Raw genomic sequence first — 20,114 nt, forward strand, 5'->3', positions numbered from 1 at the left:
ACTGGAATGGTAGAAATAACTAACAAGTAGGAAATCTTGAATTCTGTTCTTAGTTTTTCCAATAAATATTAGGGTGACCTGGCAAGGTACTTCCTTTCTCTGGGCCTATTTCCTCATGTGTAGAATGAGGGAATATAAGAAGATAAAAAAGTTTTCTTCTAACATTTGTATTTCTTTAATTATGGTAAAGGCTAGGAAAGTAGGCAGATTACAACATTACTTTTATGCTGGCCATGGTTTCAGTGCAAAACAGGTTAGTAAAATTGCAATGTCTATGCTTTTGATTAAATCAAAACTCCAAGTTAATTGACTTTCGTCTTGAAAGGAGATATTAAAGAGAGCCCTTTGATTCACTTAAAACCTGTATAAGAAGAATGCAAAACTCCTCAACTTGCAACTTGAGTTAATCTTAATATTTTCTGCTAGAGGAATTTATTTTTTTTAAAACACTTTTAGGTTTTAGACACTTTTTTAAAAGTTATAAATTATATACTTCATAAAAAAGTCTCTTATGTGTAATTGAATTGAAATAAAATTAAAATGACCAATATATTTTTCATCATGTTATTTCTCTGCTAAAAATGTCTCTTGTTCTTAGTGTTATCAGTGGAACCAGATTACTAGAAAAACTGAAAATTTGGGAAACTTGTCTCATAACTAGGCATAACAATGTTACCTACCTGGTAGAATTTTTGTGAAAATAAATTGAGATAATCCATATAAAGTGATTATTACGTAGTGCTTGGCACTAATAAACACTCAGCTAGTGTTAACCATTAATAGGATGGAGAAATTTTAAGAGGATTTAGACTATACATTGACTTACAGACAGAAGGTGAAGCAGGATAAGGTATTTAGATTCTTCTGTTTGTCATAGAGACACCAGATTGAAACAGTTGTATGTACAGAGTGTTAGGTTCAGCTCCCCTGCCCACCTCCTATTTCCTCTACCCTGCCCCACAGAGTGGAACATTTATTTTGTTCATCTTATAGCTCTCATGTCTTACAAATAACTTGCCCAAACTACTGCCACCACTAATATTACTCCTCCTCCTCCTCCTCCTCTTCCTCCTCCTCCTCCTCCTCCTCATAGTGATGGATCTCAAGTTATTCTCAAGTATAGTTAATTTCCAAGTCAGTTGCTCAGAGAAACAAAATGTTGTTTAGTTTTGAATATTTTAATTTAGAGAGTGACAACAATATGTGTCATTTGGCTTTTTTCTTTCTGGTTTTAAGAATTAATTTTAATCACATGTCAAAAAAGTATTATCTAACTTTCTAGAAAGTGAATTTTGATTCATTTTAATTCAAATATTTTGAGTATTAGCGGCAGAATAATTTAGTCTAATCCTTGTCATTTATACCAGAAAATGGACATGTGATATGAAAGCAGAATTTAGGATTTTTTTCCCAAATAATTAAAAAATTTTAAACAAAATTTTCTTTCTAAATGCCATAGCAGAATTTTGTTGAAAGCTAAGACTGGTAGACTATTGTCATGGTTTAGGTAGAAGAAATGAAAATAGCCAGAATAATCCTCTTAAATAATCTTATTTCCATTATTTTTTCTTAATGTTGAATCAAAAGATGATGAAGTCACAATTAAATCTAATGAATATTTAGGAGAAAATATTAGGTAAAGAAAGATATTCACCTAACAGTGGTTTATATGGAAGTTATTGTCCATATTACTTAGAGTAGGGTATTGAAGATAATAGTGAATTTTGGTTAGGAGATCACAATAGTGAGAAGTACAAGTTACCAAGCCTGAAGCATAAAGCCAAGGAAAAGTAGGTCTCTGACAGGAGATGAAGAAAACAAACCATTCCTGTATTAAGATTGAGCATAAGGACAGTCCAAATTCTAGTACAATTTATTTGGATATATATTTCAGAGTTTACCTTGAAAGAGAGCATGAAGTAGTTGGTACTTAAACTTGGTGAATTATAATTATAAGGATAGGAAACATTTCCTTATAAATTAGCTAGAAATTTTGCCTGAATATTGTTCTGGACAAATTTTGTGAACCTTCTAATTACCTTTTCTTCAATTTTTTTAGATCAACTGTTCCATGTATTAGCCTTGCACATGCGGCTTTACAGCATTGATTCTGAGTATAATCCTTGGAGAAAGCTCACACAATTACTAGAAGAGATGAATTCACAGTAAGTATTATTGAAAGATTAAAATCAATTAAAACTGTTTTTGAAAAATAGTTAAGTGTAAAAATAGGATTGAAGTTCTTTATAAATATGTGAATTTTCCTTATGAAACACAGAAATATATAATAAAACTTGAAAACAGTTTACCATTATACTTTCTGTAAAAATTGCCTAAAAATTCCTACTAAGTGAGAAAGTCTTTTAAAGAATTTCATTGGTTTTTATGCAGACAAAACATTCAGATAGAGGCACATAATGGCTGGTAGTCTTTCTTTTTATGTCAGAATTGATCAGTGGGTTCAGCTAACCGTAGACTGATCCTGTCATTGTAAAGTTCCCCATAGCCTTTCACCTAATGATTTTTGAAACCTGTGATTATTCTTGCCTAAATCCAGTATTTCGTTAGGTACTGAGAAATAGTGATTTTTAAAAACCACAAAAAATTTTCCTTTTGATTTATTAGCTAGGTTGTTTTTATAAAGAAAAACTTTCCCAGTATCAGCTGTTTGGTTACCCTGAAACATAGTTTGGCAAGGTGAATGCTTAATTCTTCCCTATTTATAAATCTTCAAAGAAATGAGTTGATACCCTAGCAACTTCCAGTGGTGACTGATAAGTTGTGGTTATTATGATCTCATGGATTTTTATATACTTGATATGTTTCACTCCATTTCAGACATTCTTTTCTTTAAAATTTTTTTTCTTTTTCTTTTCCTGTCTTTATTTTTGGCTGCATTGGGTCTTCGTTGCTGTGAGCGGGCTTTCTCTAGTTGTGGTGAGCAGGGGCTACTCTTCGTTGTGGTGCGTGGGCTTCTCACCGTGGTGGCTCCTCTTGTTGCGGAGCATGGGCTCTAGGGCACACGGGCTTCAGTAACTGTGGCGTGTGGGCTCAGTAGTTGTGGCTCGTGGGCTCTAGAGTGCAGGCTCAGTAGTTGTGGCGCACGGGCTTAGTTGCTCCGCCGTGTGTGGGATCTTCCCGGACCAGGGCTCGAACCCGTGTCCCCTTGCATTGGCAGGCGGATTCTTAACCACTGCGCCACCAGGGAAGCCCCATTTCAGACATTCTTTTCAATGCAAATTGCTTCCTTTTAGGTTAGTGAGAATCCCTTTAGGTTGGCTATTGTACTTCAACGTGATCAAAGTAGTCTTTGATAATGCCTTTTCTTTCTGACACAGTAAGTTGACCTGGGTTTATTTTGTACATTTTCCACTCTGTACCTGGAATCAGCCATTTCTCCATGTAGTTCCTTTTAATGGGAAATGGTATTTAGACATCACAATCTGGGTGCTAAGGGGTATCCATAGCTACTGTGCTATTATTGCTTATAGGCCATTCCAGTGGACAGGATTAGGAAATATTTTTTTAAGGAGAAAGATCTTGAGTTCTTACTGGTGTTTGCAATTCACACATAAGATTGTAAGGTTATATTTTGTTTCTTAACTTTTTTGTTATTTACATCTTTTTTCTCTTGTTCTGGAAATCTTGGTTCCTAGTGATATTAATAACAGCATTACTATTTGCATAACCTACAGTGTAACTACAATTATTTTTTTTTAATACCAATATTAGTACTAATTATAATTTCTTTTTGTCCTTAGAATATATACCACTAGGGATGTACAGACAAAATACTAATTTCTCAGTCATTTGAAGTAACTTTTTCTTGTGTGGTTATGCTATCAGCTTGATTTATAGTCAGGCTAATTTGTTTTCTTTTTTCCCCCTCAATATTTAAAGCAATAGTGCCCAGCTGTAGAATAGAACGTAGGTTTGTATATGCTGGAAAGATTGATAAGATACATTTAAAAAGGGGGGGGAATAAATTAGAAGTTTGGGATTAACGTATACACATTACTATATATAAAATAGATAATCAACAAGGACCTACTGTATAGCACAGGGAACTCTACTCAGTATTCTGTAATAACCTATATGGGAAAAGAATCTGAAAAAGAATAGATATATGTATATGTATAACTGAATCACTCTGCTGTACACCTGAAACTAACACAACATTGTAAATCAACTATACTCCAATACAAAATAAATTTTTTAAAAGGCAAAAAAAAGATATATTAAAAAAGCAAAATTTTCAAAATCATTGTTATAATTCTATTTTTGTTTAATAATAATAAACTATGGAATGTTATTAACTCTGAAAAGATTGCCATTTTTCCCTTGATTTTTAAATTTTAATTATGTAAAACATATTTTTTCCAAAGTAAAAACTATATAATAAAGTAAATTCAGAGATATATGTCTTTCATTTCTGTCCATTTGCATTTCTTTTTGTGAACTCCCTAAATCTAGTTGTTGGTCTTTTTCTTCTTTATTTAAAAAATATGTTTATGGATTATGGATATTAGTCCTTTGTGTGATAAGTTGCAAATATATTTCACCAGATTGTCTAATGTCTTTTTTGTGTGTGTATGATTTTTTTTTTGCCATGCAAAATTTTATTTTTAATGTAGTCATATTTATTAATCTTTTTTTTTTAAAATTAATTCTGGAACTTGATCCATTTTGACTCAGGTCTTTTCCCACTACCTGGTTATAAAAGGATTGATTCATTCATTTTTTCTTGTGATGAGAACTTTTAAGATTTACTCTCTTAGCAACTTTCAGATATACAATACAGTGTTATTAACTATAGTCACCATGCTGCTCATCACATCCCTATATGTACATTACATAACTGGAAGTTTGTACCTTTTGACCATCTTCACCCATCCCCATCCTCCATCCCCCACCCCTGTCTGCAATCACCAGTCTGTTCTTTGTATCTATGAGGAGTTTCTTTGTTTTTTTTTTCCTAAGATTCCACATATAAGTGAGATCTTATGGTATTTGTTTTTCTCTGTCTGACTTACTTCACTTAACATAATGCCCTCAGGGTCCATCCATGTTGTCACCAATGGCAGGATTTCCTTTTTTATGGCTGAATAGTATTCCATGGTATATATGTGCCACAATTTCTTTATCCATTCACTCATTAATGGACATTTAAGTTGTTTCCATGTCTTGGCTATTGTAAATAAAGCTGCAGTGAACATGGGGGTGCGTATATCTTTCTGAGTTAGTGTTTTCCTTTCCTTCAGATAAACACCCAGAAGTAGAATTGATAGATCATACAGTAGTTCTGTTTTTTTAATTTTTTGAGGAACCTCTGTATTGTTTTTCATAGTGCCTTCACCAATTTACAGTCCCACCAACAGTGCACCAGGGTTTCTTTCCTTTTCTCCCCATCCTCACCAGCACTTGTTGTTTATTTTCATTTTGATGATAGCCATTCTGACAGGTGTGAGGTGGTATCTCACTGTTGTTTTGATTTGCATTTCCCTGGTGATTAGTGATGTTGAGCACCTTTTCATGCACTTGGTCATCATCTGTATGTCTTTACCAAAATATCTACTCAGATTCTCTGCCCATTTTTTAATTGGATTGTTTTTTGCTATTGAGTTGTATGAGTTCTTTATGTAGTTTGGATATTAACCTTTTATCAGATATATGATTCTTCTATTTCTGTGGCTTCAGTTTTTACAGTTAGATCTCTAATCTATTTGGAATTTTTCATAATGTATGGCATAAGGAATAGATTCAATCTTATTTTTTGCCATATAGCGATCAAATATCCTACTGCTTTGCCTTCCCTACATAAGTAAATTAAGACATGTACGCGAAGAGAGAGGAGAGAGAGAGACGGAAGAAAAGTTGCGAAAGTGCTTTGCTTACTGATATAGAAAGATCTCCATTCAGATACAATATTAAAAGAAAAACAAATTCAGGAGCACTAAATCTGTACTTTATGCTACCACTTGTGTAATCAAGGGGAGATGAGAAATAAATTTGTATTTGCTTGTTAAAATAAAACAAAACAAACCAGATCCATACATATGTGGATATTGGATTTATAGCATAGATGGAACTGTGGAGCAGTTGGGGAAGCACAGTCTTTATAGTGAATGGAGCTGGGTTAGTTGGATATTTATATGAGAAGTAATTAATATTGACTCCTACCTCATGCAGAACCTATTCGGATTTTGCCAGTTATTTCAGTAATATCCTGGGAAATGCAAATGCAGTGCAAAGAAAATTCAAGATTGTGTCTGTGTTTAGTTTCATGTCTCTTTACTTTCCTTCAGTGTGAAATCGTTCCTGACCTTTTCTTTGTATTCCATGACATTGACTTTTTTTTTAAGAGCTCAGGCCAATTATTTTGTAGAACCCCTCAGTTTATTTTTGTCCAGTATTTCCTTGTGGTTAGATTCAGGTGATAAACTTTTGGCAGAAGTACCGCAGAAGTAATATTGTGTTCTTTTTTGTGTGTCACATCAGGAGGCACATGCTATTGATTTGTCTTGTTATTGATGTTAATAACTCTGATCATTTGGCTAATGTGGTATCTGCCAAGTTTTTCCACCGTAAAGTCATTATTTCATCCTTTGTAATTACTAATTATCTGGTGGGGGTATACTTTGAGGCTATGAATAAATCCCGCTACTTCTCAGAAAAAAAAAATTGTATGTGTGTGTGTTTGTGTTTGTAGACAAAATTAGTAAGCTCTGAGTATTTTGTATGTTCTGGCTAAGGAAAATAAATCACTTTTCTTGATAGTAGCTAGTAATTTTCTTTCCTAGCTAGACTTGCATACTCAAGGACAGGGATGGTGTGCAGATGAAGTATTAGAATGCCTAACTCTCTGAGTCTAAAGATACTCAGCAAACAAGAGGTTTCTTAAGCGTAGTATTGGTGAATTAAAAGTTTTAAAGACCAGACAGAGGTACTCTGCTTTCCATATTACTGATTGCTGGGTTGTGTTCTTTTATAGCCCTAAGATGAGTAGGATAGTAGTAAATGCTGCGAACACTTATCCAGTATTTACATCATGCTACACATTTTTGTGCTTTGCATATATAATCTCATTTAATCATCACCATAACTGTATAAACTAGGTACCATTGTCTCAGTTTTTACATACGAGGAACATGAGGCTTAGAAAAGTTAATTAACATGTTCTTTAGGGGCACACAGCTGTGAAGGAATAGAGCTGATCTGAATCCAAATCTTTCTGATTCCAGAACCTAAGGAAGCATAGAGTAATAGCTAAAAACTTAGGCTCCGGAATCAGAAAGATTTGGAGAGATCTGAGGAATTTCTGGAAAATCTGGTTGATTTTTTTCCCCCTTCTTATTTGCTCTCATTTTTATGGTTCATTAGTTCACTAACTTGTAATATTACAGTTGATTATGTCATCTGTGTTTCATTTCTGTATAAGAGTTTTAAAAATGGAAGTATCTTTTTCTATATTCTCACTTTTAATCCTTTTACAACATAAAATTCTATGTCTAATGATATAGGTTTCTCATATACAGTTTTTTCTGTAATCCTCATGAAAATTATTTCCTTATTTTCTTTAAATTTCATTGTGTTGATAATCACTTTGGTTTAAAAAAAATGGGAAAATTAGGCCTATTAAGTCTAACCCACCCATTTCCCCTTATTATCCATGGAATTAATAGTACTGTACAGTTTTTATAATCTGGATTTTAAAGATTACCTAAAAACTTTGAGATAGAGATAATTATGTATTTTAAAATACTAAGCATTTAACAGATACTTATCACAATGATGATATTAAACCCCACATTAAAAAACTGTGGTTGGGACTTCCCTGGTGGCACAGTGGTTAAGAATGCAGGGGACGCGGGTTTGAGCCCTGGTCCAGGACAATCCCACATGCCGCGGAGCAACTAAGCCCGTGAGCCACAACTACTGAAGCCCACGTGCCTAGAGCCCGTGCTCTGCAACAAGAGAAGCCAACGCAATGAGAAGCCTGCGCACTTCATAGTAGCCCCTGCTCGCCGCAACTAGAGAAAGCCCGCGTGCAGCAATGAAGATCCCCAACACACAGCCAAAAATAAATAAATAAATAAATTTATTTAAAACAAAACAAAACAAAACTGTGGTGGTCTTCTCTACAGTGGGGTGTATCCATTCATTCATTCATTCATTCATTCATTCATTCAGAATATATGCTTACTGTGTGCCAGGAAAGATCCATTCCTGTGTCCTCAGATGATTGTTATTATCTTAGTAGCCAACAAGCTCCAGGTTATTGTTTTTGTAAATTTTTCCTGATTATAAAATTGTAGTTATTGTACAATGTTTAGAATGTACAAAAATGTTGAGAAAGAAAATAAAACAATCTAAAATCTCATAACCTACCTGCTATATATAGTTTATTACAATTTAATGAACTCATGAACCATAAAAATGAAACATAATGTCTCATAAAAATGAGAGACATTTCTTTGCAGTCTCTTTTTTTCTCTGTGTGTGTGTGTATATATATACACACACACACAGAAGTACCATGTGTAAAATAGATAGCTAGTGGAACATGCTATAAAGCACAGGAAGCTCGGCTCTGTGCTCTGTGACGACCTAGATGGGTGGGATGTGGGGGAGAAGTGGGAGGGAGGTCCAGGAGGGAGGGGATGTGGGTGTACACAGAGCTGATTCACTTCACTGTACAGCAGAAACTAACACAGCATTGTAAAGCAGTTACACTCCAGTAATAAATAAATACATACATACAGAAATAAAAATGGGAAAAAAAGCTGTTTGAATCATATTGTATCAGTTTTAGAATCTGCTTTTTAAAAATAACACCAACCAAATTCCCACATCATTAAAAATTCTTTAAACGATATACCTAATTTATTTATTTACTCCCAATTTAATTTACAAACGTACAAAACCTGTACTTTATGCTACCACTTGTGTAATCAACGGAAAACCATTCCTGTGGGAATTTGAGTAATAGGTGAGGAAATGGTGTCCCCTCGATTTTTTTCTTTATAAGAACTTTGGTCATGTAAAGAAGAGATGCCAGAGAGACTTAAGAGACAAGAAATACTAGGATTCATGGCATTAATGGAAGGTTACCTTTGGAGAGAAAGACAAGTATATTAAAGAGATATTTGTAGAGAATAGACATTCAAAGAGCTGTCGTCCTCTGGCAGTTATTTAAGCTTCACAGCAGCAGAGATTGGTTTACTCACGTATGTGTCCAGTGTCTGGCATACAGTTAAGTAATCACTATATATTTGTTGAGTGATGGAGCCTAATAAAAGATTTGAGCAATTCTTGTTTATCCCAAGTCTAGTCTGAAGTGTAGCTTCAGAATTTAACCAATTCTGGAAGCTTAAGATTAACTTTTTTCTGACATTAAAAATAAAACCTATGACCAAAAATTGAAACTTCTAAAGGAGTTTTAAAAATTCTTTTAGAGTGAAAAGAGCTGCTTTATAATATATTCTATGTGTTTTATAGTACTATACATTCCTTAGATTTACTATTTTATCTTTTATAGTGTATTTTAAGTTCTGCTTCGGTTATTATTTTTTTTTGAAACTTTGAAACTGTTAAAGATTTTATTTGAATTTTATATTAGTCATAAAGTTGAAACAACTTTTAACGAGATATTGACCATGCCTTTTCAATGTAACTTGTTTGTGAATTGTTTTTCTTATAACATGAATATTTCTTCTTTAGTATGAAGTTTGTCATAGCAAGTGTCCTAAGTGCCACCCCATTTGTAGTGAAACTAATTCTCTTAAGCTCCGTTTAATGCTTTGTTTGATTTCTGTAATCTTAAGAGATCAGAAAGTTAATCATAATCAAGTTAATATATCCTAAGACCTAATTTTCTATGTAATTTTTTCATATTAGGCAGAGTCAAGGAAATATGTGAGCCTAAAAGGTTTTATTTTTAGGCCCAAAATATGGCTCTAACTTTTTCTTCTGAGATTTCTCAGTTGCTTATGAAAGTTGATTTCTGTTGCATAGACATATATGTGAAATATAAAATGAATTAGAAGGAAGATACAATACTGTCTAAAGTGATTATGTATTTGTTTTTTAGGCTGGGAAATGAGGAGCAACAGTCTGAGGTTCCAATTCTTTATCATGACGTTACATCTCTTTTGCTTATCCAGATCTTAATGATGCCACAACCCTTACGCAAAGGTATGTCTTTATAATTTAGATTCTTAGATTATATTGTATATATAATGAATATTCTAAAAATTATAGGCATAAATATAGCATTCAGTCTGATGGAAATGTTCTGAGGTAAATAGCATTGTAATCATATATATCTAAAGAAGATGACAGTGAAATAGTTTTTTTCCCTTATGGGTCTATTTTTAGATTTTTAGTCAATAATAAGGTAAAGACATGGGGAAATCACTCTTTGTTTTTAAAAAATTAAAATGATACAAAATGTGAAAAATAGAGCAAACTGTCAGCCTTAATGCCTCTACCTTATCTACATGCATACATACATATTTTGATATAGTAGTATCATAGAGCTATTCAAAATGTGATGACCCATTATTTTTAATTAGTGTTAATATCATACTAGTATGATATTAACAGAATTAATATTATATTAGAAACACGTTAATTATTGTTCCACAGTTGTATGAGTTCTGTGAGTTCTTTGTATATTTTGGATATTAACCTCTTATTGGATACATTGTTTGCAAATATCTTCTTCCATTCAGTAGGCTACCTTTTTTGTTTTGTTTTGTTAATTTTTCATGGTAATTTTAGGAAAAGAAGAAAGAGTCTGATACTGCCTTCAGATTATGTCCTATTTACTTGTATGATTTTTCACATTTGGGTTTTATTATTTTATATGTACTCTATCTTGTCCTAAAAGAAACTTGGAGCATTTTATGTCACCTTAACTCTAAAACAGTTTATGGAAAAGAAACTTTTGCAGACATCTCAATCCTCTTTGTCTTCTTGTTTATCACCTGCACCAAGCCTGGTACTTGTAGGCAAGCCAGTAAATAAATGGATGTTGAATAACTGTATCTCTGCAGGAGATTATAGATTCCCTGGATTACTCTTGCAAAACACAGCACAAATACTGTTGCATAGAGTACGTACTCACTAAATATTTAATTGTCTGATTTTTGAAAATTTCTTGTGTTTTCATGCCTTACCCACTGAAGAAAATCTGGTTTACTTAGATTTTGTTTGTATCATTCCAGAGTCAAGCTGTTGTCTCAGCTTGACATCAGTATCCTTTGAACTATATTCCTGTTTTAGGATCTTTATTTTGATGAAAAAAAAAATCAGAAATATGGATAAAGATTTACATGTGATATCTATTTAAAAAGTTGTTTCATGAATTATAATGTTGCAAATTTTTAACAATGATGAATTGCATGCTAACAACAAAATGATGACTTCATCTTCTGAAATAGTGTGATGAGATAGATGTGGCATCTACCTAGTTCAGTCCTCACAGCAATTTAGAATACGAAGTAAAGAAATAATTTTCATTTGTGATTCTAAGGAAAAATTCACATTTTAAAGCGCCTCAGGCCAACATTTCTACCTTACCAGACTCTTTATCTTATGTGATCAGTAGGGGCAAGCTTTTAATTATTGAGCCCTTGAAAGTGCCTTGTCTCCCTACCCCCTTCCTTTTTCCTGTCACGCAGTAGCACTATAAAACTTAAAATCTGTACCATTGTTTAAAGTCTGTTTGCTTTTAAGGCATTTAAAATAAATATTGATCTTCCTTTGTTTACCCTCAGGTAGGTTGATAGTGGATTTTTGGTTTTTTTAAAAAACAGATTGAGAGTAGATATCCAATTCCTTTTTCTCCTTTTTAAATTTTGATAATTACATGTGAAGGGCTTTGCTCTCTGTTGTAACCTTGGAAGACAGCAACCTGTTGACTTAGTATACACCTCAAATGAGTGATTCCTTGTTTTTTCCCTAAGTCCCTAAAATGCATTGATTTCACACATGGCAAGTATTCAGTAAATAAATATTTCTTAAATGAATGAGTGAATGTGAGAACTTAAGCTTAATCTGTGACTTTAAACTTCCAGTTTAAATATTTTTAAAATGATGATAATCAAGGCAAAGTAACAAAAAAAAATTAGTAGTTTGCTACAACAAAAAGCTAAAATTATGCTTAAAAAGTCATTGTCATTTTTTTAAATGCATCATTTCTTTTTAATTAAGAATTAATTTATGTAGTTTATAATGAGAAGAAACTAAATGTGAGTGGTATTTCTAGGCCATGTAAATGACTTACTGGTTAAAATCATTTTGTTTTGTGCTTAGTAGACAAAATTCTCTAATTTTTATCATTCTATTAAAACATTTAATCGTCATGAAATACTCTTTTTTTAATTTTGATGATACCATCCTTTCTTGGTTTTCCTCGTATCTATTTTTCTGCTCATTTTCAAGGCTCCTTTTCATTCACCTCTTCCTCTTCCCATTCTTTGAGTTGTTCCTTGGTTCCTGACCCCTTCTCAGTTTTACCTTCTTTCTTATAGCATCATCTGTACCTATTCTTTGATGATTCCCAAATATTCTAGCTCCAGTCTACAGCTCCCTGGTGAGCTGCAGATTTCTACACATGCCTCAAACTCAACATATATAACATTAATTCATTTTCTTCCCGTCCAAACTTGCTCTCTTCCTCTGTCTTCCATTTTAGTCAATACTACTACTAGTTACTCTTTGTAGAATGAGAGTCTACCATTATTTTCTACCTCCAAAGCTCTACCAAATGCTGTAATTTCTGTCATCTAAATACTTCTCTAATTTGACCCATTCTTTCCATCAGGCCATCTAATTTGACATATGCTAGAGTACTTTTGCTATCTGCTAATAGGTGTTCTTGCCTCTAGTTTTGTTTTAGTCCCTTTCTCCTAAGAAGCAGCAGTGAATATTTTAAAATTCAAATCTAATATTATCCCTATCCTGCTTAAAATTACTTCTCATTGCCCAGTCTAGAGTCTATAAATCAAATGCTTATAGATATCAAATAAGTAACTTAAATAGTAATATTAATAACAACAGATATTTACTGATTGCCATTGCCAATCACTATTTTAAGCATTTAACTTAATCCCTTTAAAGCAGGTGATATTATCCTCATTTAACAGATGAAAAAATAGAAGCAGAGTGTTTAACTAACTTGCCTAAGATCAGAAGAGTCAATTTAAATCTAGACAATTTGGCTTCATAGCCTAAATTCATTCTTAACAATAATGTCTTTGGTTTGATATAAATGGGAGTTGGGGACTGTGACAAGTTAGAGAATGCATGCTTGGCCGAAGAGGACACTTACTATTCAGCTCCAGATAGCTGTCGTCATGTAAGAATGTGGACCCAGTATTGTCAGATCTTCCTGTTTTTCAAGAGTAAGTGGAAATCTGGACTTTTACAAGAAGTATCCGATTTTTAAATGTCAGTAACTAAAGACAAAACAGGGTAAAGACAAACCAAACATCTCTCCAGGCTGCATTCAGATAGGTAGCCTTCAGTTTGCAACCTTTGGTCTTCGGCATAAAGATTACTTTTCTAGCTTCATCTCTCGTAGATCGCTACTTATAGTCTAGATACACTGGACAATTTACATTTCTTGTAAGTCTTGGGCTCTTTTTGTGACCCTTGTACAAACAGCTTCCTCTGTCTGGAATCCCCCTTTCCTTGCCTCATTCCATCTTTGCCTTCCTTATTATGGCTTATTTCTCTTCATCATTCAAGACTAACTCTCCTCGTTGGGGCAGGAGGCTTAAATTTTTTTCTATTCCCTGCCCTTAGTCTGTATTAGTTCCTCCTCCTGTTTGCTCCCATCACACCCTGTACATACATTTAGTCATCTGTCTCTCTCACTATCCAGACTCCAAGTCCTTATTGTCTATAACCTGGCATGCGTTAGGTGTTAAGATATTTAGAAATCCATTTAGAACTAGCTTATAAGCACAAAGAAAGAGCACTGATGGACTCACATAACCAAACTGTAGGAATTGGTAGTCTTAGGGATGACCAGAACCATGGCTTCAGATGCTGGCAGGGTTCTTGCCATCTTGGGTCTATCCCTCTCTCTGTGGATCTGCTTCATTCAGCCTTGCCTTAGACAGTCTCTGCCATAGACTAGGAGCATGACCTCTGATATTTCCAGACTCACATCTTTATACCTTCCCTTTGCCTCCAGTTAGAGAAATCCCAGATAGGTACTCTGACTGGCTCAGCTTATATCAAGTTCCCACCCCAACCCATAAACATTGGTAAGAGAAAGCATGTGTGTGTGTATGCATGTGTGCACAGGCACACCACACACATACACACACACACAGAAACACACACAAATTTAAAATTAGGCAAGATTTTCCTTAGGGCATGATTTTTAAGGTGTCATCTGACTAATTTAAGAGTTAGCCAGGTTACAAGGAGGGAGTAATTCCACTTGAACAGAGACCCAGTAGAAGGATGCCAGATACTTCTTTTCAAAAGATCAGTCTTGCTGTAATAAACCGACAAAAAAGATTGCAGGGGGCAGGTAATGCTGATAAACCACTGTGCAGAAAAGAGTTAATAAAGAAGGCCTGAGTGCTATCCTTTGAAAGGCCTGCTTCCAAGGTTGGCCCTTGACTGGTATCTGGGAACTTTGATTTTGGGAGTTTCCACCATCCCACTGATAAGAATGGCTCTCTGTGCCTAAACTGTACAAACAATGTGGTTTATGCTGAACATACCTGCTTTCTTCCTGGGAATCTAGAACTTTGGTATGTGCTAGGCAGTGGGTACCTATGTGACCTGCTCCCAGTAAAAATCTTGGGCAGAGTTTCTTAACGAGCTTCCCTGGTATATATTTCACATGTACTGTCACAACACATTGCTGGGGGAATTAAGCACATCCTGTGTGACTCTGCAGGGAGAGGACTCTTGAAAGTTTCCTCTGGACTTAACCCAATATGCCTTTTCCTTTTGCTATTTTACTTTATATATATATATATTTTTTTTTTTTTGCTGTAATAAATCATAGGACTATATGCTGAGTTTGTGAGTCTTCCTAGTGAATTATCAAATCCGGAGGTGGTCTTGGGAACCCCCAACACAACTATTTAGGCTGGAATTTATAGGTCTAGGCAAGAAACGATGGAAGCATGGTCTGGGATGTTGGAACTGACTTGAACGATATTTAAAAAGAATTGACAGGATTTGGTGATTGTTTTAATGTGGGGAGAAAGAGACAGGAAAGTATCAAGGATGTCTACAAGTTTCTGAATTTAGCAACTGATTAAGTGGTGGTAACTATTTACTAGGGGAGTAGCATAATATAATAGAAGGGATAACTGAATGATCTGTATGGATTCAAGTTCAGACGTGGGTGCTTATTAGCTTTGTTGTCACAGGCACATCTTTTGAAGCTCAATTGTCCAACTGAGACTGTTAATGAGGATTGAAAGGAGACATTTGAAGAAATTTTCTAAGTTATTAGCTGTATATAAACATTAATTATGATGACTAAGCTACCATTTATTAAGTACCTAATATGTGCAAGGCATTTTACATATTGTTACTACTGTTTTTGCACTGTTACAATTTTCATTGAGTTTTAAAATTCAATTAGAGTACTTAAAATATTGGGATTTTTTTTTTTTTACTTTAGAAGTTCTATATTGTATTGTATTATTTTTTATAAGATATATATCAAATTAGAAGCAGATAAAGTGTTGGTTTTAAACACTCAGACTCCCAGACATTGTTATTAAGCACATGATGCCCGGTAAGGGGATTTGCCAAGGGTACACAGTTATTCTGAGGTTGAAACAGAGCACACTTCTCATTCTGCTAAAAGCCTCTTATTGGCATATTGTGTAGATGAATAAAGGAAATTTGATTTCATAATTTCAGATCTGTTGGGTAGCAAATATAATATCACATTGTTATTTTATTACTTAAGTATTGAACAAAAACCAGTTACACATGCAAGGAAAGTCATGTATTTGTGAAATTATCTTGAGTACAAAATGTCTAGATTCCAAAGAAATAATGATCTTCTCTTTCTCTTGTAGACCATTTCACCTGCATTGTGAAGGTGCTTTTTACCCTATTGTACACGCAAGGTCTTGTGGCACTTTCAGTTAAATGCAGTGAGGAAGATAGGTCAGCCTGGAAACACACGGGAGCTCTCAAAAAGGTTAGTGTCTTGTCTGAATTTGTTATTTAGTAGTTAGGTGAATTTATTTAAGTTGGTGATATGAATGAATGAGATTAGATGTTTGAAAGGCAAAACGAGTTATTTTTAATAATTTTTAAAATAGATTTATTTATTTTTGGCCGCATTGGGTCTTCGTTGCAGCGAGCGGGGGCTACTCTTTGTTGCGGTGTGTGAGCTTCTCACTGCAGTGGCTTCTCTTGTTGTGGAACACAGGCTCTAGGTGCACAGGCTTCAGTAGTTGTGGCACTCGGGCTCAGTAGTTGTGGCTCTCAGGCTCTAGAGCTCAGGCTCAGTAGTTATGGCGCACGGGCTTAGTTGCTCCGAGGCATGTGGGATATTCCTGGACCAGGGCTCGAACCTGTGTCCCCTGCATTGGCAGGCGGATTCGTAGCCACTGCACCACCAGGGAAGTCCACAAAATGAGTTATTAACAGTATTTTAATTGGAAATGGAGCACCTTCAGGCTATAAACGTTAAAAATGTTTTCCTTGCACAATGAGGTCTTCTGTATCTCTAAACGTTGGCCTTTTCCCCTTTGTATCTGGACAGTTTTGTTTTTGCTGCAAGCCTTAAACTTAGAGAAGTTATAAAAATTGTATCAACACAGTTAGCAAGTAATAAAATGTATGTAGACTTGCCTGTTTTACTTATCTGTCATCTTTTCTTCTCCTTGCCTCATCCCCAGTCACAATCCAAAGATCGCTTTTGACTCACCACTTCTAGATTTAAAAATCCTGGCCTTTTCTTAGTTATACCTCTTTAAAAACTACTTTTTCCCCATGTTTAAAAATATATAGATATATAAGTTCTTAGTAAATTTAAAGGCATTCTCTTTCAGTTAAAATTATATGAACAATTTAGAAAAATTGTGCAAGTTTAGTTAAATGTAAGTATTTTCAGTGGCTTGAAAACAAATGGGATACTATGGAACCAAAGAACTGAGTGAGTAGTTTGGCGTAGAGATAGGTGAAATAAGAAGATTACTTCCCTGTTTATTTGGGGAAGTTGGTAGGAAAAAATAATAAGTATAGTGTAAATTGAACCTTTTCTTTGGTTTATAGACTCTTAAAGAAGTTTTAAACCTCATTGAAAAGTTTCTGTTAAAATCACATCTACTTGTATTAAAGGAGAGAAAACCAATTGTAGATACTGATACATGAAATGTATTCAATATAACCTTCACTTTTATCACTAGTTTAGTCCCAAATCATGATTATGTGTACAGAAATTTAATGTAGTATCATTATGAAGTTTGTTGTATCTTAATTTAGGGATACTGGTTGTTGGCCATTGAACCTGAGTAGTAGGCCAAGCTCCTGCCACTAAATAAAGATATTACTTTTTTGTTCAAGACATAAAAACTCTCTGAACCTCAGCCTTGTCATAGGTAAATGAGAAATTAAGAACATATGATTTATAAGGGCCCCTCTATTTCTAAAATTCTGTTACTCGAAATAACAAAATGAGTTTCTGTCTTTTCCTTCAGTGATTTTTTCCTCCTTGTTTCTAGTTGTTTTTTGGATAATTTTGCCTTCTGCAATTATCTTTCTTTTTTCTAAATATTCTTTCAGTCTCTCTGAGTGCACTCTAATCTGATATTGGGATTGTTTGTATTCAAATCAGGTATAACAGGTTTCTATGCTGTGTCATTGTTTAAATGTTTCTCTAGTAAGTTGTCTAACCATGAAAAAGTACACATTTAAAACATTTTCTGATATAGTTTGGGTCTAAATCTATTCATCTGACTGTTCACTAAAATGAGACCTACTGACAGAAAATTAGACAATTGTAAATCTATGATGGAAGGAACATGAAGTAATTTAGGTAACTTCTGTCAATTTTCTTTCTCAATTTGATCATTGTTAGCTATTTTTTAAAATACTTAATAAAACATTTAATATAAGGCAGATTCTTATCAGAACATAAAGTAGAAATTTATAGCCATATAAATTGCTTCAGTGAATGAAAACAAAAAATTATGATATTCTGTAGGTTGGTTTGCCACATTATTAGCTTTTTCTACCATAAATCTAAACATTTAGGTATATAGGATTATAAATAATAGCAAAAATAATATTTATGTACAATGAAATATCACTGTGATTTCTGTAATTATTCTGTATCATTCATTCCTCCTTTAAAAAATTTCCTTCTTCCTTTAGTTCTTCCTTCCTTTAGTTCTTCCCTCCTCTCACTCCCTTCCTTTTTTTCTTTCTTCATTGAGTCTCATTCATTTCATCCTTATAATTCCTTATCCTCAGGTATGATAATTCCAATGAAAACAGATCTAATCTGGTAAAATAAAATACATAGGTACTGTGTATTTTTCAAAGGAATTTTAGAGTTAATTTGATAATGAGGTTTAGTTGTTTGGAAAAATCATCATTATAGTTAGTATGAACTGTGATCTTTCGGTTAGTGGAATTTCTGTTAAGAGTTTTTATACCAGGATTTCTTAATCTGGGGTCCTTTCCCTTTGTTTTGTTTTGGGGAGTAGGACCATAGCATCCAGCATATACTCAAAGGGCCTGTCACCCCAAAAAGTTTAAGAAGCACTATAATTTTTTCTTTTTTAAAATAAATAAATTTATTTATTTATTTATTTTTGGCTGTGTTGGGTCCTCGTTGCTGCACGCGGGCTTTGTCTAGTTGCGGTGAGTGGGGACTACTCTTCATTGCAGTGTGCGGGCTTCTCATTGCGGTGGCTTCTCTTGCTGCGGAGCACGGGCTCTAGGTGCGTGGGCTTCAGTAGTTGTGGCGCGCGGGCTTCAGTAGTTGTGGCACACGGGCTCAGTAGTTATGGCTTGCGGGCTCTAGAGCGCAGGCTCAGTAGTTGTGGCACATGGGCTTAGCTGCTCCGCGGCATGTGGGATCTTCCCGGACCAGGGCTCGAACCCGTGTCCCCTGCATTGGCAGGTGGATTCTTAACCACTGTGCCACCAGAGAAGTCCCTAGAAGCACTATAATTTAGACAAAGCATCTACCCAACACAGCGTCTGTTGCATCTCTCAACTCTTAATTCTTTTCTTTATTTAACTCACATACTTCTGCCACTTCTCCCACAGGATTCTTCTGATCATGATCATGGGTCGTTCATCCATGGTCTCAGAAATCCTCTTCTTAGGCTTTATTTATTTAAAAAAAAAAAGAAAAGCTTTACTTCTTAAAGCTTATCTTCTTAGCTTTACCAAGGAGCCTACTCTTTGCTTTATTTAAATATTGCTTATATAAAATATGGTTTCCTAAGACTTCTTATATATGAAATAAAATTATTTTCTTATCTAATACTCTTCTAGTGGGAAGAGTTCTCAATACAAAACAGTGACTACTACATTATATTTGACTTTCTGATCTGATATAGTACCTCCTTTAAGTAAAAAAAAATACTTAAAATGTATCTGATAACAATAATTTAAAAAATAATTATTGCTCAATAACTTGCTTGGGTGATCTGAGTATCATTTGTTTCTTATTGGAGGATATTTTCCCCATAATTTGGAAAGTATTATACTTGCAATACTTTTCTGTTGTTATGCTCTATAAATCTTTTACTCAAAAGAGTATATTGAATTAGGCTTTTAGGCTGTCTTGTATATTTTCACAACTTTAAATATGTCACGTTGATTAATAAGCAGCAAAATTGTGGTAATATTTTCTTTTGAATTGCCTATTCAAGAACTACTCTGATTAAATCAATTCTAAAAACATAACATGTTGCTGTTTCGATATTCAGTGGGATATTGATTCTTGTAAATTATATGTAACCTGCAAGTCATCATATTTGGCAAGTGATCATCCTGTTGATTAATTAGGCAGGGGTGGGGTGGGTCACATGATATAAGGATAGCAGTTGCTGAGTCAGGGACTTTTTATAGTTTATCAGGACATGATAACACTA

General features: G+C 34.2%; 1 protein-coding gene across 3 annotated transcripts in view; it reads left to right on the forward strand.

The window, feature by feature from the left end:
• The window catches only part of UBR3 (ubiquitin protein ligase E3 component n-recognin 3), a 229,729-nt gene that overhangs the window by 184,886 nt on the left and 24,729 nt on the right, over nt 1-20,114 (forward strand). For all 3 annotated transcript variants that reach the window (XM_061184691.1, XM_061184709.1, XM_061184700.1), the window contains exons 31-33: nt 2,060-2,165; nt 10,091-10,194; nt 16,071-16,195. In XM_061184691.1, coding sequence (XP_061040674.1) covers nt 2,060-2,165; nt 10,091-10,194; nt 16,071-16,195 — 335 coding nt within the window. The remainder of the gene's footprint in view (nt 1-2,059; nt 2,166-10,090; nt 10,195-16,070; nt 16,196-20,114) is intronic.

Source organism: Eubalaena glacialis, chromosome 1, assembly GCF_028564815.1.
Source record: "Eubalaena glacialis isolate mEubGla1 chromosome 1, mEubGla1.1.hap2.+ XY, whole genome shotgun sequence".
Classification (NCBI taxonomy): domain Eukaryota; kingdom Metazoa; phylum Chordata; class Mammalia; order Artiodactyla; family Balaenidae; genus Eubalaena; species Eubalaena glacialis.